The 27,108-nt window shown below is 41.1% G+C and overlaps 1 protein-coding gene and 1 pseudogene across 1 annotated transcript in view; one reads left to right on the top strand and one right to left on the bottom strand.

The window, feature by feature from the left end:
- Mnat1 (MNAT1 component of CDK activating kinase) overlaps nucleotides 1-27,108 on the bottom strand; it is a 167,961-nt gene that overhangs the window by 86,186 nt on the left and 54,667 nt on the right. Inside the window, exons 3-6 of the mRNA XM_059279473.1 lie at nucleotides 24,751-24,824; nucleotides 15,532-15,635; nucleotides 10,939-11,079; nucleotides 3,813-3,938 (exon numbers count right to left, since the gene is read on the bottom strand). Coding sequence (XP_059135456.1) covers nucleotides 3,813-3,938; nucleotides 10,939-11,079; nucleotides 15,532-15,635; nucleotides 24,751-24,824 — 445 coding nt within the window. The remainder of the gene's footprint in view (nucleotides 1-3,812; nucleotides 3,939-10,938; nucleotides 11,080-15,531; nucleotides 15,636-24,750; nucleotides 24,825-27,108) is intronic.
- On the top strand, nucleotides 26,936-27,034 carry LOC131924717 (U6 spliceosomal RNA; annotated as a pseudogene).

Here is a 27,108-nt window from a genome sequence, read left to right as displayed (position 1 = left end):
CTCAATAGAGGCACTGCTACTTAATTGCTAACTAAGGTTGTGTCACGGGCAAAGGGTAAGAAGAAACAGTCTGCGTGTTTTAAAGTGAGGGTGTTGTCTCCAATGAGAACCATACTTGGACGTTTTTGAGCAGTTCATTCTTGCATACCATTCATGCTCTGTTTACAGCAGGGGAGAGAGACATTTCTGAGTATGTGACTGCTTTGTGTCATCTAAGCACTAGACTTCAGGCAGAAAATGACTGGACTAGTCCTTCCGACTAACTTCTGCCCGCTCAATATTGCATGTCCTTAGGAACAGCTTTGAAATACTCAGGCTCATATAATGATAAAAATGACAAATGTCAACCAAAAAGCAGCACACCCCATCTTCTTAAGCTTTTCACTGTGTGGGAGAGCAGATTCTTAATCTGCCAAGTTCTCACACACGTCCTTAGAGAACTGATTAATACAACACAAGCAGTACACCCTGGTATGAGTGTACTTCTGTCTCTAGAATTCACCTCAGAGAAGCAACTCCAACGGCAAGACTATTCTACACATCGGTTTTTGTTGCATCTTTGAGATAAGAGCTCATGTAGCCCAGGCTGGCCTCAAACTCACTAAGGAGTCGAGGATGACCTTGAATTTCTGATCCTCCTGCTATACTCCAGTGTTGGGGTTGCTGGTGTGCATTACTAAGCCCAGTATCGTGCTTGAGAGTGCTCAGCAAGTACTATACCCTCTCAGCTCGCCCTGATTTACACAGTTCTATTACTGCTACTTCTATGGCTCCTTGACATTAAATTAGATATTTGGTTTGGGTACAGATGTGAATGCATCGTGCACATGTAGAAACCGAATGACAATCTCTGGCATCATTCCTCCAGAGCTATCCAACTTGATTTTAGGTCTGTGGCTCACTGGCTGGGCTACACTGGCTGTCCAGCAAGCACAAGAATTCACTTGTTTCCGCCTACCCAGTACCAGGATCACAAGCAAACCCCACCATGCCTAGCTTTGACTGGACTGGGCCCTCTGGATAAACAAGACAGTTGTTTAACTTGAACTGTTTAGGGGGCCCCCAGGCAGTGGGATCGGAACCTGTCCCTAGTTCATGAGCTGGCTTTTTGGAGCCTAGTGCCTATGGTGAGACACTTTATGAAGCCTTGGTGCAGAGAGGAGGGGCTTGGACCTGCCTCAACTGAATGTACCAGGCTCTGCTGACTCCCCACAGGCGACCTTGACTTGAAGAAGGTGGGAATGGGGGTGGGTTGGGGGGAAGACTGGGAGTGGAAGGAGGGAGGACAGGCGAATCCATGGTTGGTATGTAAAATGAATAGAAAATCTCTTAATAAAAACGAAATTTATTTAATAAAAAAAAAAAACTTGAGTTCTGAGAGCTGAACTTAGAACTCGTGCTTCTGTGGCAAGCACTTTGCCAAATGAACCATCACCCCAGCGTTCTACTTTAGATATTTTTAAAGCAATATGAATTAACTTAAGAATGAAAAAATATTCATTCACCACAATGTCAAAGTGACAAATATTCACAGTCTATATCATTCACTAAGAGCTTTAATGATTTTCTTTAAGATGGACTTTGGTACAATTCTGATCAACTGTCTATTCATCTATTCTCCACCCATCCATTCAACAAACGAGCTTCCAAACAAGAATTATGGAATGCTTATTAGGTGATATTTTAGAGGAAAGAAAGAAGAAAGGCAAACTGACAATTTAAATAAAGAAATGTTCACGGGAAATACTGGGACAGTGGTGGTACAAGAAGGAAAATAACAGAGAACATAACTAGATAAAATAAATTCTATTTGATAAAATTTATAACACATATTAGACACTAAAATCATCTCACAACAGCTATAAATCTGTAAGTTTTAATTGGTAGAACTTTCTATTTTAAAGTGAAATATTTTAAGAAAAATGGTAAATACATAAAAATTCTGTACAGCTGTATTAATAAATACTAGACATGCATTGTGGGAGGCCAGCTGGGAGACAGGCTCCCACATTTCGCCCCAGGGTACTCTCCAGGAGTGGGGAATAAGAGATTTAGAGAGAAGGACAGAGGGGAGAGAAACAGATAGAAACACAGGATAGTCTCTGGAGGGCCTGGATCCCTGGCCACCATCCCCTCCTGGCTCTTCTAAAGGGCCTTTTATAGGAAGGCCAAGGGGTGGAACAAAAGACCTCCCCTAGCTCAGCCAAGTGTAGACCCTTTCAATCACCTAGAAACCATGCACATGGTCAAGCAATCCTCTAATGTAGCTCTGCTGGGTAAAGCAAGCTCAGATCTCACTAGGAAACCTCTGTGGGCCTCCACAATATGTAGAATATATTATATGTTATGAAAACAAGATATTACAGAATACTGCAGAACACTAATTTTATTTCACACTTACAGATACTATGCAAATGTCAAGCAGCAGTTAAGGAACACATTATTCAGCCCTCAGCACAATATTACAGAGAAGTAAATGACTTAACCTCATAGATGAGAAGAATGAAAGTAGGCAAATTGGTCATGGTCATACACCAACATTTAAATGCATGTCGAATTCCAACTCAATAGATAACAACAGAATGTAACTATTATGTAATAGATGATAACAGTCATCCATGTAATCAACTCACGCTATCACTAATAACAATTACCCTCATTTATTGAAAGCTCACCACCAGCCAGGCACAATGTTGGCCATTTGTCTCACATTATCTCCTTTAACATCCTTAGTAATTTATGAACTATTTATTGTCATTTCCATTTTACAGATGAGGGGACAAACTTGACTTCACAGTCCAAATCTTTAGCTACAATTTCATCATGTGCAATACTTTTATAGTATTGTAATGAAACTGTTTTAAAATATACTTAATCATTTGACAATCATACATTTTATTATAGCTACATCTCAAGACCCTGGATGCAAAGCGCATAAAAATTACTATAAAAAGTGTAAATAAGTCATAGGCCAGTGAGATGATTCAGTGACTTACTGCCAAGCCTGATGACCTGAACTTGATCCCTAGGACCTCCGTGGTGGAAGGAGAGAATCAACTCCTACAAGCTAACCTCCACACATGCACGCATGAATACACACACACACACACACACACACACACACACACACACACACACACAAATAGATGTATTTAAAAAGTTATATAAAATAAAAACTAGTAATTCTTAAACTACAACAAAAAACTTCATAAACATATTCTTACTTTTGAATGGCTAAATTTAAACAATGTTTTAATTCAAATCTCTCTATTCTTAGAGTATATAGAAACTATAAATGACTTTAATACATTTTAAATATATTTATATAGAAAATAACTGTCTGCAGAGAAGTATAAAGTAATCCACTGCTCTATTTCATACCAGCAGATAAACAGCATATTAAATAAGCATATTCATGTACTTTTCTTTCAAGGAATGTTCACCTACAACTCCAGGTTTATGAAATAGGAACAACAGGACCTAGGGTGCAACTCAGTGAAACAGCACTTGCCTAGCATGTACAATCCCTGGGTCCCATCTCTGGTAACACACACCACCACCACCACCACCACCACCACCACCACCACCACCACCATGACAAAGCATACTCAACAAAACTGTTTTGCATACTTTGAATAGTACTACTTTTCACTTTCCTTATACTATATGTGTCCCTATTTCCAGACATTTGGTCTAGAACATACCTATTCTTAAACATCTGAACTGTTCACTTTACTGTAGAAATTACTAGAGAATTTAAAAGCATGGCCATGAAAACTATCTTTCAAATTAGCGATTAAAATAAGGCTTACCATTTTAATGCCTGTGGAAAAGGTCACTGGCTTCGTGGATCTGGGCTTCTCTAGCTGCATTTCCAGCTGAGTAGATCTGTCTTTGTGCTGAGCCAAGAGCAGGGCAACAGGGAGGTCGGAGCTCTCCTGTAAGAATGTTCAGCGTGAAACTTAAGACAAAAAGAATAAAATGCACAACTTTCAAAGTATGCCTCTTCTAGAAGCATATCATGTCAGCTAAATATTCACTTTATGTACAACACTTTACAAAAGAATACTAACATTTCATAATAAGAAAAGGCTGCTGTAGACTCATAAATCAAAATAACCTGCAAACAGGTGTTTTATAAAATCCACATTAAAGATAATATAATAGGGTCTTATTTCATCTACCACCAATCCATTTATTAAAGAAAGAAAGCTAATCAGGAAAAGAGCAGTAGAAAAGGCTGTAACTCAGATCAGAGGTTTATCTGAGACACATTCTTCTCACCCCAGAGTTCAGATCATTTGAAATGTTTCCCATTAGATTTCACCTGAGGCTGTTTGCAAATTATCCTTGTTCTGGTTTTGCACAAAGAAACTATTGTAAGTTCCACCACATGCATATTTTATTTTTGAATTTTAAATCACATTTTAACCAAGTAACAAAATGATAAACATTTAATATCATACATTGTTACTACCCAGGACCACTGTTTACACAAATCTGTATACACCCATATTTGAACAGCAAATCACTTTATCTTAATAAGGAGAGTGTTATTTATCCTGTTCAACATGAAGCCCGTACATGCTTGAGGTGCAGTGGAGCTAATGTCTAACCTAAATAATACCCAGACTTTTACCTTTCTGAGGTGTCAGTCAAATAAGAACCCAGAAACACATACAGAGAAAGGATCTCTCCAGCCCCACCCTTCCCACATATATTCTGTATCCAGAAACAAAGATAAAACAATCGAAAGAGTACAAAACCCACCACTTTTCTATTTCTTATACTGAAGTTACACATGAAAGGCTATACAGCAAGTGCAAGGCCAGCCTGGGCAATTTATTGAGGTCATCTAAAAACACAAAACAGAGAAAGGGACGCGGCTCAGTGATGCAGTGCTGTGCCTGGCATATCTGAAACTCTAAGTTCAATCCACAGGTCCACCAAAAAGCAGGGTATTGAGCAATAAAAATAGCAGTCACCCAGAATTTAATCCTCAAGAAACTCCCCTGTTAACATTTCATATAAATACAAAAACAAACCTTCCACGATTCTCATTTTCTTCCCAAATCTAACACATTCATAATTGTTAAGCACAAATTTGCTGTAGGATGGTCTGTATGTCAAATTGCTCTGATTGGTCAATAAATAAAACACTGATTGGCCAGTGGCTAGGCAGGAAGTATAGGCGGGACTAACAGAGAGGAGAAAACAAAGAACAGGAAGGTGGAGGGGGAGACACTGCCAGCTGCCGCCATGACAAGCAGCATGTGAAGGTGCCAGTAAGCCACGAGCCACGTGGCAAGGTATAGATTTATAGAAATGGATTAATTTAAGATAAAAGAACAGTTAGCAAGAAGCCTGCCACGGCCATACAGTTTAAACAATATAAGTCTCTATGTGTTTACTCACTTGGGTCAAAGTGGCTGTGGGACTGACGGGTGAAAGAGATTTGTCCTGACTGTGGACCAGGCAGGACTGGAGAAAACTCTAGCTACACAAATGTAACTGAATAATACATTTAAAGTAACTGTTTTAAAGTTCCAGCATAGAAGCAGTAACAAGCAACTCGAGTCAACAGAATTGTTTGAGAATAAAGATGCACATTGAGACTTCAATATTTTAATTGCATGTATCTCTGTGTGTTTGTATATATGCCTCATATGCACGTTACAGAGCATGGGCAGAGATCCAAGGACAACGTGCAGGACTTGGTTCTCTCCTTCCATTAACATCAAGATTTTATAACATAGCAGGGCATGGTGGTACAGGCTGTGATATCTAATAGGAAAAGCAGGGACAACCTCAGCCACACAATGAGTTCAAGGCCAGCCTGGACTACATGAGATCCTGTCTTAGGAAACACAACCAGGAGCTGGAGAGATGGCTCAGTGGTTAAGAGCACTGGCTGCTCCTCCAGAGGACCCAGGTTCAATTCCCAGTACCCACATGGTGGCTCACAAGCATCTGTAACTCCAATTTCAGGAATTTGACGTCCTCACACAGACATACATACATACATGCAGGTAAAACACCAGTGCACATGAAAAAGAGAGAAAGAAAGAAACCAAAATAATTTGCAAGAGCAGTATCACAAAAACTAAAACATATAAGGGCACAAATTTCTTTATAAAATAGATCCTAAACGTGGGTTCAGCAATAATAAAGGTGAACAAGAAACAATAAGAAAATAGTCTTCAATACCTTTCATTTCATACTCACAACAAAGCATTTGCACTGCACTGTTGTACACTCCTGCGACAATATTAGACCTCCACCAGGGATTTTGTAATAATCCATAACATTAAAGAAGATTTTAAATGGGCTACAGCCAAAAATGCCTTTTTAATATATCTTTTCATGTGCACAAACTGAAAAAAGATAAAAACATTCTTGGCTAAAAATTAAACCACTGGGATAGGAAGATAGTTGGACACGTAGAGGTGCTTGCCCAAAAGTCTGGAGACCTGAGTTCAACCCGCCAGAGCACATAAAGACAGAAGAAATAAAATGTTCCACGTTCATGCACAAACACACACGCCATGCAATCACACATAAGAACTAGTTAACTGATGTTTTAAAGTCACATCCAGGGCTGGAGAGACAATGACTCAATGGTTAAAAGCATTTGCTGTTCGTCCTGAGGACCTGGCTTTAGAACTGAACTCTCCATTTCAAAGCATGAGCCTTAGTGTTTAGTGACTGAACTATCTGTCCAGTCCAGAGACCTATGTTTGGTTCCCAGCACCACACTGGGCGGCTCATAACAGCCTATAACTCCAGCTCCAGGAATCCAGATCCCTCCTCTGGCCTCTGGGAGTGCCTGCACTCACATGCACATACCCATACACAGATACACACACATATACATAAATAATTAATCATTTTTAAAGTTAAATCACTGGCTTCTAATTTATATTTGCAAGTGAATGCAAATACTTATAGATAACTGAAATTTATTCTAAAAAAAGCAAAATTCCACATATAAAAGCAAGAAAATGGGGCTGGAGCTATGGCTCAACAGTTAAGGGTGCTTGCTGGCCCAGCACTTCCATCAGGCAGTTAACCCACAAAGAGACACGTAAACACATACGTATATATTTTTTAAATTTTAATGTAAGACAGAGTGCTCACTTCAAATAAGTTGCTAACCAAGAGTGGATTATTATAATCCTTGTTTCTCATTCTCATTAAAAGGAACTGAGTGTTTAAATGTCTTGAGGGCTGAAATTTTATAAAAGTAAGTATTCTAGGTATCTTACTTACTACCTAGCCACAGAGTTTCCTTTAAACCCATCACTTCTGCTTTAGTGCTCACACCTTGGGAGCCTGGACGCCTTTGTGAGCACTAAAGCAGAATTAAGCATGGGCTCTGATGACAAACGTATCTCCAGAGTGGGTAAGCCTGTGAAATGTGCTCTGGAGAACAGAGAACATGCAGCAGGTCCAGTGGGGGGTTACTTCTCTGGTCTGAGCATCACGCTCCACCTTGAAGGCTGCAGAGCCCACAGTAATTGCCTAAAGGCACACTGTTTAATATTTAAAGAAATTTTAATAAGACTGCCTGTAATGCTCATTAAAAGCTTTATAATGACCATTTTTAAAGATTATTTTAACTGACTTTAAGCAAGCCATCTGGCAAACAATATTCCTAATAAGAATCAGCTACTGCATTTGACAACAGCATTAACTCATAAAATTTAAGACATAAACGGGACAGAATTTTCAAACAGGAATATAAAAAGATTTAATAACACAGAACCTGATTAAAAATCTTTTTCCAAACTATTAAAAAATTGAATTTACAGTTAGGATTAAAATAAATGGACTTTTTAGCCAACATTATGGCAAATGCTAAGCCATAAACATTCAGACTGTAACCTTAAACCCTGTCATCCAGTACTGTGTGCTGCCAGTGCTTTTCAGAAGGTTAAAAAGTGACTTTGGGCACAAAGACCAAACTTAGAAACAGAAAGAAAAGAATTCTAATAAGTCCTCCTTGTATAAGTGTGGTCCAGGGAATAATTCGAGGCTAAATCTTTTAGACATATTTACAAATGTAATGCTAGCTTTCCTTTTTTATAAAAATCTAACATGAAAACACATAGAAAAATACACTGTCACTTCATTAATACAGGTTAATCGAGATAAAATAAACTTAATTCAGTTAGTCAAGGACTAAAAGTAAAAAAAAAAAATTAAATAAAAATCAAAATATTAAAACTAAAAATCTATAAAGGCAAATTTAAAAGCTGAAATCAAAAAGCCCAACTGCAGTGGTATTGTACTAATAATGAATACAGCGAATTATGAAGAATTATTTAACCACCATGTTACATGGTCTAAACAGTGAGGAAAATATGTGCAGTAATGACTTGCAGGTGAAGAAAACAGGAAGCGAGAGGCGGGAACTCACGAGAACCGGTATTAACTCCAGATCACACACACTGTACAGCAAGAACGGCTGACTTCACGCCTCGCTGCATTTGAGGGAGCTGGACCTCGGCAGCGGCTCCGGGAGGCAGCGGGCCGTGCTTCTGAGCTGGCCTAACACCACGGAGGACTAGCGAGAGAGACTGCTCCAGAACGCACAGTGGCTGAGGCACAGGTTCTTCAGCTTAGATACGGCCAGCAAGTCAGAAGCAAATGCACTTTCTACTCCCAGAAAGTGGGGAGGGGTTTTTTAAACTACATTTTAGTGTGCGTGCGTGTGTGTGTGTGTGTGTGTGTGTGTGTGTGTGCGCGCGCGCGTGCACGCGTGCGCGCATGTGCATGCCATGGAGCACATGTGGATGTCAGAGGACAGCTTGTGAAGGTCAGTTCTCTCCTTCCACCAAGTGGGTCCTGGGGATTGAACTCAGGTCATCAGGCTTGGCAGCAAGCACTTGACTTGCTAGACCATCTCAACAGCCCTAGACCGGCTTTCAGGATGAGCACTTTCTGTGTACTCCTCATTAACCCTCTTTTTCTTATTTGTATTTATTTTCTCACCTACATCTAATTTAAGATGTAATTTTGCTTTTTATTTTACCTCTGGTTAACTGGTTTAAAATGCTTTTTGAACAAAGGCACAATAGAAAATACATTTACATTTATTCCATCATAGAATCCAACACAGCAATTAAGACTGGGAGCACGTCAACACTGAAGAAATGCCTCAGGGAAATGAATATATGAAGACAGAATAGAAAGGGAATAATGCAGAAAGACTTCCCCAGAGAGGGAACATTTTCTAGCTTGTGATGTCACCAGTATCACAAAGGGTTAAAATAAGTATCAATAATAAAGTATTGATTCCATGAACCACTTCTCAGACCACAGTCACTTAGTGCTATTTGCTAACAAAGTTGAATACAGAGCTAACTGCTAGAAAGTACTAATATTCTAACAACACTCCCCTTTCATCCAAATATATTATTTTCATGCAAAAATATGACATGCAGTCATTATATTTCAGCACATAACCAATACATTCAAAAACCAGCTTGTTGGGAAACTATTAAGAGAAAAAGCTGTAAAAACAATGCTTTAGTAAGCTTAGAGACATAAACAATCTATTGAGTATTATTTATAATTATGTCAGTTATAATGTTACCCTCTAATCTGTAAGTGAAATGAATAGAGACAAAAAGCTGAAAAGGGGGAGGAGGAAGAGAGAGGAGAGGGGAGGAGAGGAGGAAGGGAGAGGGGAGGGGAGGAGGAGAGGGGAGGGGAGGGGAGGAGGAGAGGGGAGGGGAGGGGAGGAGGAGAGGGGAGGGGAGGGGAAGGGAGAGGGGAAGGGAGGAGGAGAGGGGAGGGGAGGGGAAGAGGAAGGGAGAGGGGAGGGGAGGAGGAGAGGGGAGGAGAGGAGGAAGGGAGAGGGGAGGGGAGGAGGAGAGGGGAGGAGAGGGGAAGGGAGAGGGGAAGGGAGGAGGAGAGGGGAGGGGAGGGGAAGGGAGAGGGGAAGGGAGGAGGAGAGGGGAGGGGAGGGGAAGAGGAAGGGAGAGGGGAGGGGAGGAGGAAGGGAGAGGGGAGGGGAGGGGAGGAGGAAGGGAGAGGGGAGGGGAGGAGGAAGGGAGAGGGGAGGGGAGGGGAGGAGGAGAGGGAGAGGGGAGGGGAGGGGAGGAGGAAGGGAGAGGGGAGGGGAGGGGAGGAGGAGAGGGAGAGGGGAGGGGAGGGGGAGGAGGAAGGGAGAGGGGAGGGGAGGGGAGGAGGAAGAGAGAGGGGAGGGGAGGGGGAGGAGGAAGAGAGAGGGGAGGGGAGAGGAGGCGGCCTGAGTCTTGGTATTAAAGGCACACGCCACAATGTCCACTTGAATTCTTGACTCGCAGAACTGTAAGCATAACAATTATTTGAGATGAGGGGTTGGAAGATATGTCTTACTATTCAACAATATATATGATGGCATCAACAACTATCAGAAACAAAAAAAAAAAAAATTGTTCCAGGCCATGGTGGTGCACGCCTTTAATCCCAGCACTCTGGAGGCAGAAGTGGGCAGATCTCTGTGAGTTAGAGGCCAGCCTGGTCTACAGAGTGAGTTCCAGGACAGCGAGGGATACACAGAGAAACCCTGTCTGGAAAGCCTCCTCCCCACTCCCCAAAAAAACCTCAACTAACAGAAGCAAAAGAGAAGTTTGCTCAGCAGATAAAGGTCCTGACTTGCCTTGCAATCCCAACAACCTGAGTTTAATCCTCAGAACCCACATAAAGCAAAACACCAACTCAATAACATTGTCCTCTGGCCTCTACACATACACCATGGCATGCACATGTTCTCCACCCCACCCCATCCTGACACACATAATAATAAATAATAGTTTTAAATTTACATATATTAGGGAAAAGCTGAAAGTAAACTAGAGCAGGAGCACTCGGAACTGCCGTTAAATGCCACTATTCAGCAAAATGCACGGGAAGATTGGTTTTCAAGTGGTAATCAGCGTTAGTACTGACCAGCTCGTCTAAGAAGGCCTGCTTGTTCTTCCTCTTCAGAATCTGCTGCAGCTCTTCCTCCTTTTGGATGAACAGTCTTCGCTGTTCACTCTCCTGCCGTTCCACCTCCAACGCTTCCTCCAACTCCTCCTGTTCCCGAGTCTAAACAGAAATGACAGGGAATGGGTGACTTCAGCAACCAACAGCAATCCACGCTGTCCTCTCCCTCTGTATTCCTGGAAACAGAGCAATGGCATCACTTGTGCTAGAACGGAACAACTCTACACAGAATAAACGAGGATACCTATTATTTCATGTGAGCCTGCACTATCCCAGGGAATCACAAACACCCAACCAAGTAGACTAAGCCCAGAACTGAAATGGAGTAACTGGTTAATGCTGGGTGGGGTGGGTGTGGTAATCTGTAATTATTATAGACAATTTAAAGTCACTCAATTTATGGAACTTATCATGGATTTTCTTTTTCAGTTCATGTATTGGGCAGATTCCTCCTTTAACAAAACACCAAGTTTTCAGGGAGAAAAGGAGCTGTGCTCCTGTACTCTGAACTCAGTGTGTGCAAAATCAAGCGATCAGGTCCACTGTAGTCCTTATCCTGACGACAGCAAACCCACCCCTCAGGTGAACTCGTTCTCAAAGCCATTCAGTTTGCTCTCTCCTTTCTGTTCTCCCGAAGTCAGCTGCTAAGTCTTGTGAGCATTCTCCCAATCAGTTTTACAAATTCCTACACCCCTGTTAATAAGTCAGTGCTTTTAATGCAAGCTTCCAGTGGAGAAGGGAATGCAAACGTCGTCAAGAAGGATCAGTAAGAGCATCTGTAAAAAGATGTATCTGTATAATGTGTCTGAGTGTTTGCAATTAAGCGCATCAGGTGTGGATACTGCATACACAGTAATGACACTGTTGATCTGCTCATAAGTTTTCCTTGGGACTACAAGCAGAAATAGAAAGGGTTTCCTAGTGTTGGTGGTGAACTGTGTCCCATGAAAAGAGAGGGTAAAGATCGACAGCCTGGTACTAATAAATATGACTTTATTTTTGGTGTGGAGTGAGAGGGGAGATCTCTGCTGATATAATCAAGTTAAGATAACATCCTACTGGAAATCTGGACCCAGACACATAGGGGAAAGACCATGTGAAGACAGACAAAGCATGACAATGCTTGCTGGCTACCACCAGAGGCTAAGAAAGATCCAGCCCTGGAGCCTAGAGATACTATGGCCCTGCTGACACCTGGATGTCAGATTTCTAGCCTTCATAACAGTGAGAAAATAATGGCTAAGCCACCTAGGTTTTGGCAAATTGTTCTGGTAGCCCTAGGAAAGCAATACATAGTTTTAGAACTTCAAACAGTAGGTATTGGATACCCCTCCCCCGACAGTACAACAACCTATTAAGCAAACAGGGCAAAGACATGAAACAAGTTAGGTTGTTTGGTGTGAGTAAGTCGTGAGACATGGAAAAGTGTTTTCAATAAAGCTAGAGAGAAAAGGAGGAAGAAGATCACAGCACTTCCCTATAGAACACCAAAGGATCCCTGGGAAGACATTCGAGAACCCAAGATGACTAGAAGCAGTGAGACATGCACACAAACAGAACTGGGCTCAAGCTAACCGGAAGACTGGGTACAATAGTATTCAAGTAACTTTGTGAAAAGTCCTCTTAACTATGTACTGCTAAAATTAGAAGAGCCAGGTTTCCAACATAGGCCATCAACAAATCATAGAGACTGAACAATGGCTTCAGCACTGGTGGACACTAGCACCATTCACTGAGATGAGGAATACAATAAGGGACAAGACAGACTTTAAGTCAGAAGATATCACAAGAGACAAAGAAAGACATAATAGAATGATAAAAAGTATAACCTACAAGAAAATATAGAAGTTATATATGCATTCAGTATCAGATCACCTAAATATATAAGGCATGTACAAGAACAACTGAAGGGAGAATTAGGCAGCAACACAAGAAACAATTTCAATTATCCACTTTTAATTAACGGATAAAATATCCAAACAGACTGTCAATAAACACAGACCTCAAACAATACTGTATAGAAAACGGCACAAAAATACATACACAAAATATTCTACTTAAAAGGAGCAGACTACATGTTTTTTTAAAGAACACACAAAACTTTAGTCAGGACTGATCAAAAATAAGTCTTAGAAATTTTAAGGAAACTTAACCAAGCATAATAAATACTTTATGTATTCACTTACATGAGGTATATAAAACAGTCAAACTCAGAGCTATGAAGAAAGCTTAGTTTTTAAAGTCCAAGAATGGAAATGAGTTTGATCAGTGTTCAAATGCAAACCTAACTGCTCAGAGGTAATAAAAGAGATAGCACTTTTATTACACTAGCAATAACAGCAGTCTACCTTAAAGATCCATTCCTTAAGAAGCACAGTTTAACTTAATGTTCTCAAAATGGTTTTTGCTACAGTAATGTGAATATCCCCCTAACTACATGCATCTATACTGTAGGGCTGTATTTCTAGGAATTTAAATTTCTGTTTAAATTCCTTGTGAATATAACTGCTTTTAAAAGGAGGGTAGCTTCTTAAACTAAACACTGATTTCCATAAGAGGCTGTACCATATGATCCAGCTATACCCCTCTGGGGTCTACACTCAAAGAATTCCACATCATATTTGAAAGATACCTACTTATCCATGATGATTTCTGCTCTCTTCACAATATCCAGGAAATAGAAATAGCCATTTTGTTTTTGATGGACATCACTAGATGCCCATCAACTGATGACCAGATAATGAAAATATGGTAATATTTCCACAATAGAATATTATTCAGCTCTAAGAAAAAAATTAATCCAAGGCTTAATGGCATGTGCCTTTAATCCCAGCACTTAGGAGGCAGAGGCAGGTGAATCTGTGAGAGTTTGAGACCAGTCTGGGCTATACAGAGTTCCAGGACAGCCAGCTCCACATTGAGGGACCCATAAAGGATGAAATTTGTAAGTAAATGGCTGGAGCTAGAAATAATAATTTTGAGTGAGATACTCCAAACCTAGAAAGTTGTTACGTTTTCTCTTATCTGTGGATGTTAGCTTTGACTCTTCAGATATATACTTCATCTATAATGCCCATAGAGGACAGTACATTACTAATGGCCATGGGGAGAGGCTTTCAAGGCAGAGCAGTGAGATTGCACTGGCATGAAGAGCTAAAAGAGAATAATGGAATAGAATAGTTAAAAATGGGAGCTGAGGGAAGGGTGGAGGAAGTATCATGGAGAGAGAGAAATAACACTAAAGACCTTTCAAAAAGGATATATGGAAAGCTACTACTATAGAAGCACTCTAAAACATAAAATACATACACACATAAAGAGTTAAAACTAAGTTACACTATTACAGGGTAACAATATCCCTAAAAAATCTGAGAGGTTAACAAATAAACAGGCCATACCAGGTAGGAGTTACTTCTTTTGGAATTACTGGCCAGTGAGGTCCCACAGAACCCCAAACATTGCAGGCTATTACCAATACTATTGGTTACCTTCCAGAATTTGACAGTGCAAAGAAACATACCTGAGTCCTAGAACCTGGTCAAATCAGCCCCGAACGGAACTAAAAGCTTTATCCTACTATCCAGCTTCCATAGTTCTGGAAGGTGCTACGAAAACTACTAGAGAGAAAATTACTCATCAGTCGTACTCAGCTATGAACCCTGTTCTGGAAAGACACAGCCACTGGTACACAGTGGCACAAACATCTTGAGAGTAACCAACCACTTTCCCGTTGGCTGTAAGTCCTGCTCCACAAGATGGAATCCATGGTTGGCACCATTGTTGGGCTAAGAACTTATGGCTTATAGACAGGTAATAGTGAGAATTCACTACCATTATGCCACCAAATGGATACAGGGTTAAACCACCTCCTAATGACTTAGCGTTATACCCATAGATTCACATATCTATCAACTCTAATTTGTGTACAGTAGACTGTGATTAACAGTGATCCACAACTGGCCAAGGTGTAAACACTAAGAAACTGCAGAAAGCTCTGCCCTAAATGAATATATACACCGCACACCCACTCCCAAGGCTGAAGAGGTGGCAGGCAGAGTGTAAGAGCCTGAGGAAGTAGAGGACTGGAAGGAAAAAGTGTCTTCTGAACACAGCAGAGCAGCTGCACACAGGACCTCAGAGCAATATTGACAGCATGTGAAAAACCTGTCCAAGCCCAAGCCAGACCAAATCCCAGCGTGGAGAGGAAGTTGAGCCCACAATCCCAGCCCTGGCCATGGAGCCATTGGCAACCAATAGCTGATGTGAGAGGGAGAAACAATTTTCTCTGAGAGAATAGCTGCTGGTAACTCTCCAGTGGAAGACCACACATCCAAGGATATTTGAGCAGCACAATTTCTTGTGAAATACTTTTTTTAAAGGACACAAAAATGGGTGGGTAGGGAAGGGAGGGGTAAATTGAGGAAGAATCAGAAAGAGTGAGGTGAATATGATTAGACTACATTGTATGAAACACTCCAAGAACTAATAAAATCTTGTTGAGTATGTGAAAAATTTTGTCACTCATACAAAAGTAGAGAATACTTAGGAACTAACCAGCTTTAACTTATTTTTCTGAATGACATCTTTGTTTTCCTTTTGATATATTTCCATTTTCTTTTTGGTGTTCTCCAAATCCACATTGTTGGTCAAGTTGAAGACTGTGAAAGAAGGAAAACAATGGCATGAAGCAGTTAGTTTTCATACAAATCTAAAGGTGGTTATAAAAGCCAAATATTCAGCATTTTGACTTCTTCCTCATTGGATTATCAGTCTTTATAGTTCTCCTGTGTCTTTTAATCACCCATCAATCTTATTGGGTCACTCATGACAACCTTGAACTCTACCTCCAGGAGTATTTGACACCTCTGCCCTCTACAGACACTGGCACTTACATGGAGTCTCTCTCTCTCTCTCTCTCTCTCTCTCTCTCTCTCTCTCTCTCTCTCTCTCTCACACACACACACACACACACTTAAAAGTTAATAAAAATAAATTAAAGTCTACCTTCCCTCTATTGCAAACATCTATGGAATATGTAACACAAGCACTTGACCTAATTACCTCACTTAGCCTAATTCACACATTACAGCTATAGGGTTGTGTTTTCTACATTTATTAAATAAGAGAAAGAGAGTGTGTTCCACAGAGTGCATGTGGCAGTCAGAGGACAACTGTGGGCATCAGTTCTCTCCTTCCATGACATGGGTTCCAGGGGTGGAAATCAGGGCATCAGGTTTGCAACAGGTACCTTTACAAATCACTTTGCTGGCGGGGCGCAGGTGATCTGGCCCTTCAAACGTGCATACAAAAATCTGACCCTACTCCTCATCTGTCATATGGAGAGACTACCCTCCCCCATCACTCACCTCTGTGGGTGAGCCAGTCCTGGGAGCAGGAGGGCAGGAGAGCTGACCCCACCCACTCTCGTCTGCCATGTGGTGGCAGGAGTGAGGGAAGGATGCCTTTCCCCCGACCCCCACCCCTAGCCACCTTCGGCAGGCAGGAGAGACGGCACTGGGGGAACAAGGATGGGAGAGCTGGTCCTGCAGTAGACGGGAGAGCGGGCCCTGTATCTGCCTCAGCAAAAGAGTAGAGCTGGCCCTGGTGGGGTGGTTGTGGGTGAGCTGCCCAGAGGGCATGACAGCAGGAGAACTGGCCTCCCTCCTGCTGCCTGCTGCAGTGGGTCAGCTAGCTGTGGCAATGCTGGAGAGCTTGCCCTAGTGTTGTCAATGAGGGAAGATGGCAGGCTGGCCAACCCAGCCACCACCCAGGCTCAGAACCAGGGCTATGACTTGGCCCACCCCAACAACCACGGCATCTATGAACTGTTGGAGCAGGTGAAGGCTGGACCTGCAGATCCAAAGCTGCAGGATCTCCACGTGACACAGGACAACAGGATCTCCAAGAGGAGCCCCAGGGAGAGAGAGCCATTATCAGTGGTGTAGCAGAAGCCAGAAGCCTCGAACCAGACCAATGACTCATTGCAATGAACACTTACAAGTAAAGATGTATGGACTAAAGGGTGTGCTGTGTGATTCACTGTGTCACACCACAGCTTCCATACTAAGAATGTTGATGTTCTTGTGTTAGTTTTGGTTTTGGTTTTTTAGTTTTCTTTTAAATTTTATTTTATTTTGTGGGGGAGGTTGCAAGGGCAGAGGTAGGATATGAAGGGGCAGAGATACATAATGTAAAATCCACAAAGAATCAATAAAAAAAAAAGAGTGTAAAAAAACTGAAAATTTAGCACTCGGGAGGCAGAGGCAGGTGGATCTCTGTGAGTTCGAGACCAGCCTGGACTACCAAGTGAGTCCCAGGAAAGGCGCAAAGCTACACAGAGAAACCCTGTCTCGAAAAACCAAAAAAAAAAAAAAAACAACTGAAAATTGAAGGCAGCCAGGAGCCAATGGAAATACATGCTCTGAGTTAGAAACAGAGTTCTACCAATAAAAGATTTGGTATTTACCGCCCCTCCCTCCACACACGCACAGAATCACTTTGCAGATACAGTTCCCCTTCTGTGAATGCCAAAAGTACATGACTTTTTACTAGTCTCTTCTACTGTCTTTCTACCCTATATAAATTTTTTCAATGTACATGTCTTATTAGACCTACTAGAATGTTCCTGTTTATTACTGGTTTAAACTTGCTGTTAAATATAATCCAAAAAGTAAGTAAATGTCAATTCTGAGTTCAATTCATATGGTTAGATGCAATTTGTTTCTTTTATAATTACAAATGCCATGATAAATCCCAATAAAAGCAAAATAGACAATGTTTATTTCATTTTTAACTTGGAAAATTGAGGTACTGGCAATATAATAGAGGTGAATCATGATCGCAGATAACACAATCGCTTTTTCTCAAAAAATAAGAATCATGAAATTGTATTAATAACATAAAAATGTCTCAAATGAAGCAAGCTTATTGAGCCATAGTGAATCGGGACAGCATGGCAGCCTCAGAGAGGGGGCAGGAGCTGACTTCCTGTAACAACCATCTGACCCTTTATCTATTTGCTGGTGTGGCTCAGATGTTGACCTAACTCTAATCAAGAATTAAAAGCAAACAAAAAACCTATTGTATTTTCTGGAAGATTTAATGTTATTTAAGTACAACTTTAAAAGTCTTTTGACATTCAGAATTTACAACTAAATCCCTTCAGGGTTTCTCACCCTTTTAAAATAAGTATTCTCTGCACCCAAAGAATAATCTGGTTATTATGAAGCTAAGAACAAACATTTGAGGAGATCCCTGGGGCAGGAGGAACAAAAGGTTCTATGTGCCCATTGTCATCCCCACAGAGAAGGGCCTGTTGCTAATGCCACAAGAAAGTTCATCTTCATGTGTACCTTCTATTGTAAGTTCTTGATATCATTATTCAAGATTGCACATTTTAATTTTTATACATGTGCTAGTCAAGGAATTCATAATGATATTTAAATAACAAAATGTCTTCATCTTCATTCTGTGACTCCTCAGACCTGAACTAACCTCCTATCTCTAAGTCTCACTGTATGTTTTAAGCATCCTTAATGCTACACTTCTACTACAAAACTAAAATCAAAACCCTTAACACCTGCCAAAAAAACAGCTCTAGACAACTTCCTTACTGGTGGTGGGCTGGTTAGCTGGTGTGAGGTCTTTTTTATTTGCTTATTTGTTTCTTTTATGAGACAGGGTTTCCTTTGCAACCCAGGCTGGCCTATAACTCATGACCACTTGTCTCAGTCTTTTGAGTACTAGAATTGCATGCACACATCACCACACTAAGCCAAAACCCACATGCTCCTCTCACATCTCTGACTATTTCTCAGCATCCCATACCCAGACATAGACTAGTAACCACTCATTAGGCCTGTCACGTATGTTCGGAACACTGTTGAGTCACGATTCACAACTTGAGCTCTTAGTGCTTGTTCTCCATATACAAGAGGGCTATTAATGCCTGTCTCTTTTAGAATTTTGAAAATTATAGTGGGTGCAGCTCACTCTGGTAATCAGTAGGTGTTTATTAAACTGGCATTTTGTTCTTTTGACTAACAGAGAAAGTCAATACAGATGGCACGAACATGTAAGTATCTTTGAAAGACAAAGCACAAAGGAGACAGCTACAGAAACAGGATTTTGAAAGAAGTTCTATTTCTACAGTAACAATCAGAACAATGCCACATGAAAAGTGGTAGAACCACACCCAACAGTTTTAAGGGCCCCACACTAATGTCTTTATCCTATCCCTCATTTCTGCAGACTGCCCATCTAACAAGACAAAATAATAAAAACCACGATTCTACAACCTTCATTACCTTTTGTGGGGGAGGGGTCATGCAGAGGGTACAGGCACACATATGCGTGCAGTGGAGGACAGAGGTCAGCCTTACGTGTCACTTTTCATGACAGCCATCCACCTTGTTTCCTGAGGCAGGGTACTCACTGGCCGAGAAGTGTCAAGTTGGCTGGCTGGCCTCAACCCCATGGATCTGCGGTCTCTGCCTCCTTAGCACTGGGATGACAAGCACGGGCCAGCGCAGCTGACCTGTTCACCTGGGTCCGTGAGTCGAACTCAGGTCCTCACACTTGCACGGCCAGCGCTCTGCCGACTTCCCCAGAGCTCCCACTTGCGTTGTCTTGATTAGCACCCCTGACTGAAGTGTTCCGGGGCATATTTCAAGTCATCTGTCGATTCTTTCTAACCCACTTAGGATGTCAAATCAGATTCTCTCTACAATGTCTTCTTTACTATGCCCACCACTACTGTCCATTCTATGATTTCCTATTTCTCATCCACACTACTGAAATGGTCCCTTGCTGGGAGGCAGTGGTACACGCCTTTAATCCCAGCACTCAGGAGGCAGAAGCAGGTGGATCTCTGTGAGTTCAAGGCCAGCCTGGTATACAGAGCAAGTTCCAGGACAGCAGGGATACACAGAGAATCCTGTCTTGGAGGGAGGGGTCCTTAGAAACCTCACTGGTTCATTGTGGGTCACAGACTAAATTTTACTGAAAGCCAAGTTTACAGCTTCTTATTTCATATTTACCTTTTGAAAAAAAATTTATTTATGTATTTGTAAGTTTGGGTGTTTTGCCGACATGCATGTCTGGACAACTTGTGCATGTCTGGTGTTCTCTGAGGCAAGAAGAGGGCTTCAGATCTCCTGGGACCAGAGTAAGAGACAGTTGTGTGACGCCACCTGGGTGCTGGGAATCAAACCTGAGTCCTCTGAAGAGCAACCAGTGCTCTTAACCACTGACCATCTCTCCAGCCTTTTTAACAAACAATAATTGTATATATGTATAGAGTACAATGTGATGTTTGATTTATGTACATATACTTGTGAAATTATTACAGCAAGCTAATTAACAAACCTGTCACATCACATGCTCTTTTTTTGCAGTGGGACCATTTAACAAGTGGTATCTAATTATGATTTTAATTTGCATTTCCCTGGTAATTAGTGATGTGAGCAACGTTGCATATACCTATTAGTTACTTGTATGTTTCCTTTGGAGAAATGTCGACTTGTTCATAAGGTTATTGGTATTCTTGCCACTGAGCTGCCAACGGTTCTTGTACATTTCAGAAATGCGGTGACTTGAATGAGATGTCCCCCACAGACTCAGACATTTGAAAGCCTGGTCTCAGCTGGTGGTGCTGCTCAGGAAGGTTAGAAGGCAGCATCTTATTGGAGGAAGTGCATCACTGGAGGTGGGCTTTGAGACTTTAGAGACTCTTGCCATTCCCAGTGTGTGCGCTCTCTGTTCCAGGCGTGAGGTTCAAGATCTGAGGCCTCAGCTTCCGCTCAAGGTACCATGTCTGCTGCTTGCTGCCATGCTTCCCTCTGGGACAGTAAGCCAAAATAACTCTTCCAAACATTGCCTAGGCCGTGGTTCTTTATCACAGCAACGGAAGAGGAACTAATGCAGGAGGTAACAGTGGCTGTCTGGTTTGAAAAGGTTTTCTCTCCTTCTGCGGACTGTCTTCTTTACTCTGTTGGCTCCTTTGCCCAGGGGAGCTTCTGAGTTTGATAAATCTTCTCTTCTCCTCCCTCCTCTCTTCCCCTCTCTGCCTTTCTGCCTTCCTCCTTACCTCCTCCCTCAGACTGTTTTAACTTAAAAACACACACACCATAACTATGCAGCTGTGACAGTTGGTTTTAATGTCAGCTTGTCACAATATCTGAGCAATGAGCCTTACCTGAGAAGTTATACTGATTACCTTAACAGAAGCAGGAAGACCACAGCAAATGTGGGTGGCACCTTCTGATGGCAGCCAAGATAAAAAAGGGACATAGCAGAAGGAAGATTACTAGCTTTTTGCTTGCTGCCAAGTGAATTTAGCCTGTTGCCGCTGCTGCTGGAAATTCCTTTGTCGGTATTAGAACCAGCACATCCAGGCTTCTATCAGTGACTGAAGAACAGTAGCTCCCCAACAACCCTCTAGGTCTTCAGCACCATACTGGGGCTGCTGAGGCACCGAGCCTCACGGACTGAGCAACTACTGAGTTGTCAACTTCTCCAGTGTGCGACAGCCATTGTGGGACTACTCTGACTGGAAAACTGTCCAGTCTCAAGGACCAAGCAACTACAGGTTTGGCAGCCTCTCAGATGTGAGATAGCTATTGTTACTATTTCAATAAAAGCTAATTACATCAAATGTAAAATGAATTAATATAATTTTCATTCTATTGATTCTGTTCTTCTAGAGAACCCTAAGACAGCAATGTGGTAGCTTGAATAAGAATGGCCCTCATGGGCTCATATGTTTGAATACTTGGTCCCCAGTTGATGGAACTGTTTGGGAAGGATTAGGAAGGATGATCTTGTTGGAGGAGGTGTGTCACTGGAGGTAGGCTTTGAGGTTTCAAGGGATTCAAATCATTTCCAGGGTATTCTCCGTCTCCTGTTCGTAGGTGAAGATCCAAGTCTCGGCTGCAGCTCCTCCCTCCATGCTTTGCTCCACCATCATGGACTCTGACCCTCCGGAACTGTGAGCCCAATTAAACTCTATCTTTCATAAGTTACCTTGTCATGGTGTTTTATCTCAGCAACAGAAAAGAAACTAACACAAGCAGTCAATCTCCAACTGAACAATGCACAGCCAATGTCTAGTCTTTAATAGGAATTAGCTTCTTTCTTGTATAAATTGTAACTACCATCTACAGTGCTGGCTCCACTTTTTTAAGGGAAGCAAAAGCACACAGTTACAGAATTTTCCCAGCCTTATACATTATTGGACTAAACTGCATAAAATAATAAGCACAATTGGTCTAGGAAAGCTTGATCACTGGCACAAATAATTCCTGGTGCATAACTGAACTGGAGAGCAGAACAGAGACGAACTTGAGGACAGCTTTTAAAGGAAAGCACTTGCTATGCACCATTATGCTTTGGCATGAGTCAGCAGTCTATGGAAGGACCGGGAAATGTCAGCTGTCCAGTGGGACAGTTAACTAGACATTGGGTCAGAGTCTCTATACACTCTCCAGACACACCTTCAGGAAATATGCATAATGGCATGATCATGTTCAGATCAAAGGCACTGATCTGTAGGTTCGTACCTGGTGAGGTACTAAAGGGGAAGATGGTGGCTCTGTGGGTAAAGTGCTTGCTAAACAGGCACAAGAACCTGAGTTCGGATCCCAGCACCCACAGAAGAACCTGAGTTCAGACCCCAGCACCCTCATAAAAACCAAGGCACAGCAGCATATCTTGTAACTCCAGCACTGGCATTCAGAGACAGGAAAATCCCAGGGGCCTGCTCACCAGACGGTCTGGCCAATAGATGAGCTCCACATTCAGAAAGGGACCCTGTCTCAAGAAAGAAAGAAAGTGGAGAAGACACTCAACACTGACTCTGTCCTCCGTATGCACATACATGAGTATCTATACCCACATGCACATAGAGAAAGAGAAAATATTACAGGCCAGCTGTGATGCTGCAGGCCTGTAATCTCGGACTCTAGGAAGCAGAGGCAGAAAGACTTCGCAAACTCAAAACCAACCTGACTACATAACAATTATTGGAACACCCAAGGCCACATAGTGAGACTCCATCTCAAAAAAAGGGAAGAAAGTATTACATGCTGTATAGTCTCACTATCCAAGCTTACCCTGTCCTGTTGCTAGTGCCTACTTCTAAACACGAACCTGTGGGCCCCAGGCTGCTCATTCCTTCAAATTAGTTCATCTCAGGAAAAAAGTACATACGCAGGCCCAACCAGCACTTCATGAAAAGTCCAGGTCCCCCTGCTGTTTCATCCCGGTTTCCTTGTCCTTCAATTTCCTTTAGCTACCTAGAACACTTGGTTAGAACTGTGACGGTGTATTCAACCTGCCCTGTGCTTTTACCTGCTTTGTATCACAGAGTTTGGACTAATCCCACTGATTTTAGTGCATACGCAAACCGTTTCTTTGTGACGGCAATCCTCCCACTTGTTCTCTACCTGAGCATCTTCAGTCTGTATCTACAGGCCCTTTGCATCAGCATCCACAATTCTACCAGCTTCTCAGTAAAACCACAGGGACTCATGCTTGCTAATACATATAAAGCACATATGATGACATTTAGAATGAAAAAGCAACAGTTCTAAGGCACTAAAATATTTCAGAAAAATCCTAAATTATGTTCTGCACATGCTTCTACTGGGGCATAACAAATAACTTGGACACTTTAGAAAAGTCCTAATAAGAAGGAGATATCTAGACTGTCTCAGAAGGAAATTTTTAAAAATTATAATACTAATACCTAAAGAATTTGAATTTTTTTTAATTTGCCACATATAAAAACCTTCTAATGATTCTTTTTAATCATGTTTTAATAATAAAGTTATAAACTGGGAGACTAAAAAGATGACTGTTTGAACCTCACAGTTTCGGTCTAATTTTCATAGGCTACACTCTTATATCATTTCCAAACCTGTACTTTGTAATAAATACACTGACTTTTTGTTTCATATTTACTAATTTAGTATGTGCTTTACAATGATTTATTTAGTGCACATGTGTGGTGGTCAGACAACGTGGGGAGCTGGGGCTCTCTTCCACTGTGTGGGTCCCAGAATGGAACTCAAATCTTCAGGTGTGTTGGGAAGCTGAGTCATCTCAGCAGCTCCAATTATCACAACTTTAAAAAGCGTAACTTTTTAATCAATGTATCACAACTTCCATACCATTTAACAGTTTTGAAATTCTCTTTAGCAAAAGAGAAACAAGGCTCAATCCCTAGGCAGCACTGAAAGTGAAGGGATCAAGCAGAGACAACACACTTTTGTGAGGAAGACACTTACGACTAATCACATTGAAAACTAAGATCATTCTACATCTGCCTGGAAAACACTGACTAGTAAAATGCTACTCCACAGTCACCTGCTTCAAAGTTTTCCCAACCTGCTGTTCCACAGAAGCATAAACAGTAATAAACATTTTTGTCTTTTGTTATCACAGACAATGTTAACAGAAATCCTACAAAGTAAGTCACAGTATTTCCTTTTGCTTAAACTGAATTGGTAGAGTTAGTACATACAGACACACCCTTCCTTCCAGCTAAGAAGTATTACCTCTATAATAATTTCTCTAAGACAAAATTACTTAAGAATACCCTTTACTTCGTATGATTTAAATTTGACAAATGTAATTCAATTGCAAAAGAAAGTAACCTGTAAACATTGCTACCACAAAAAAACCATCACGAGCCTTTTGTGTTGAGACATTGTCTAGGCATCTAAAAGATTACAGCACAAGATATCAAGGCCAGCACATCCAATTAAAACGTACCAATTTCTTCCACTTCTTCCAGAAAATCATTATACTCTCGTAGACTAGGAAAATCTTCTTCTCTTTTATTGTATCTACAGAGAAAAAAAAAAATCCAAGTTATACATATTATTGTAGACCATTTTATATAACCAGCTTGCTCATCCCTACTTAATTGATGCATGATATATAGAAAGAGATTGTTTACTGTGTAAAACATTGCTTTCTTGATGCTAAGTTTATAACTAGACCAAGAATGCAAGCTGGGTTTGAGGGAGGTTTTGTTGGGTTAATTTTTCTTTTGTTTTGTTTTTCTGTTTCTGTTTTTTTGGTTTTTTTGTGGGGTGTGGAAGGGTAACTTCTGTTCACAATAAGCATGTGTTCTACCAAGGAGCTATGCATGCAACCCAAAAACACCATTCTGAAGATTCTTATGATTAAAAGAAGATGTAGAATCAGAAGAGAATGCTATCACATGACAATTCTTAAAGGACTTAAGGAAAGAGATTTAATAAGGTGTCTCAGGGATATGAAATGAATTTAAGACATATCATTTAAAATTATATTATTTATTATAGTTATTAATTACAGAAAACTGAAGCTCAAATGAAAAAAGTTTTTCATGACAATAGTGACCAAAAACACAGGTCACAAAATACATAAATATTGTACTGCATCAGTGAATAATAACAAAACTGAAAAGGTTAAAGGTAAGCGATCAGAAGGAAAAGATGGCTTCTTGAAGTAGTACAAGTCAAGATCAGCTGGCCACTGATGAAGTATTATCGATTTAGTATCTAGGAAGATGTCACTAAGCCATATGTATGCCACTCAAACAATGACTAAAAGGGGCTGGAGAGGTGGCTCAGTGGTTAGGAGCCTGTATTATGCTGAGGACAGCAAGGTCATGAGCAAAGGAAACAGGAGTGTTGCAGCCCTCTCTTCCGCCTGCCTTCTCTGTGTCCATGCAGCCCTCTCTTCCGCCTGCCTTCTCTGTGTACATGCGGAACTTCCAGCAGCAGCATACTAAGCCAGAGAGCATCCACCAGCTCCGAGGTCTGCCGCAGGCACCATGAGGCAGGGAAGGCCTGGGGAAGAACTTGCCACTTTCAGTGGAAAACAAGCAGTGCCTACCAGCTGTGAGACCCTGTACTTTGGATCCGGATTTGCTGCACCTTTCTTTATAGTAAGGCACCAATTACTTAAAAAACAAGCATGTTTAATTCACTCTTTTAACAGATATAAAGAATGTTTAAGAGGTGTGATCTCTAACTCTTGTGGATTAAACTGTTGAATTCTTATACTAAATAAGATTGTAAATAAACTAATAACATGGAAAAAAAAAAGAGAAAAAGGAATCTGGACTACTCCTGTAGAACACCTGAGTTCAGTTTCCAGCACCCACATCTGGTAGTTTACATCTGTCTGTAACTCCAGCTCCTGATGGAGCCAACGTAACACCTCTAGCTCCCAGGGTAACCGCACTCATATGTACATATCCACACACATACACACTCACAAGAAAGATAATATACAAAATAAAATGATTATTTTTAAAAATTAAGAAGTAAGCCAGGCGGTGGTGGCATGCCTTTCATCCCACCACTTAGAAGGCAGAGGCAGGCAGATCTCTGAGTTCAAGGCCAGCCTGTCCCCAGAACATCCAGGGCCACACAGAGAAATCCTGTCTCAGGAGGAAAAAAAAAGTCAATCACGAGTTAGCTGTATGGCTCAGAGGCAGAGCATACATACGCTTAGTGTACCGAAGGCATTGGGTTCAATCCCCCAACACCAAAAACACAAAACAAAACAAAACCTTAAGAAAATGTATTAATTTAAAAATAATAAAGTACCTTATAGCAAAAGGGCAAATAAAATGAACCTCAAAACTCCTAACAAATCATAAAAATTCACCCACATACATGCAAAAATAAAGCATAGCTAATATTTTATCTAAAGAAGCTTCAAACTGAAACTTAAATGTTACCTCTTCAGTCCTTAGAGTAAATGCATTTTGTCCACTACTTTATTTTCTAACTCCCTAATATCCTACACTACTTTACTAGTAAGCCTCATGAGAACAAGGCTTATAGCTATCTTACACATCATTTCTTAATTACTGCTAATACATATAACATGGGTATTTGTTAATTAAATAATAAATAGCAAATGGATAAGCTGTGAAAACACCAAGAAAGTTCTTCCTGTGCTTGCTTTGGCAGCACATATACTAAAACTGGAATGATACGGAGAGGAGCACGGCCCTGTGCAAGGATGACATGGAAATTCATGAAGGAAGTTCTTTAACAAAGGTTAGATATTGCAGTTACTATAAACTTAATACATTTTGTAAAATAGGTATATAGATGATTTATAACT

This window comes from Peromyscus eremicus, chromosome 14 (genome assembly GCF_949786415.1).
Source record: "Peromyscus eremicus chromosome 14, PerEre_H2_v1, whole genome shotgun sequence".
Classification (NCBI taxonomy): domain Eukaryota; kingdom Metazoa; phylum Chordata; class Mammalia; order Rodentia; family Cricetidae; genus Peromyscus; species Peromyscus eremicus.
This window is presented reverse-complemented; position numbering and strand designations above follow the sequence as displayed.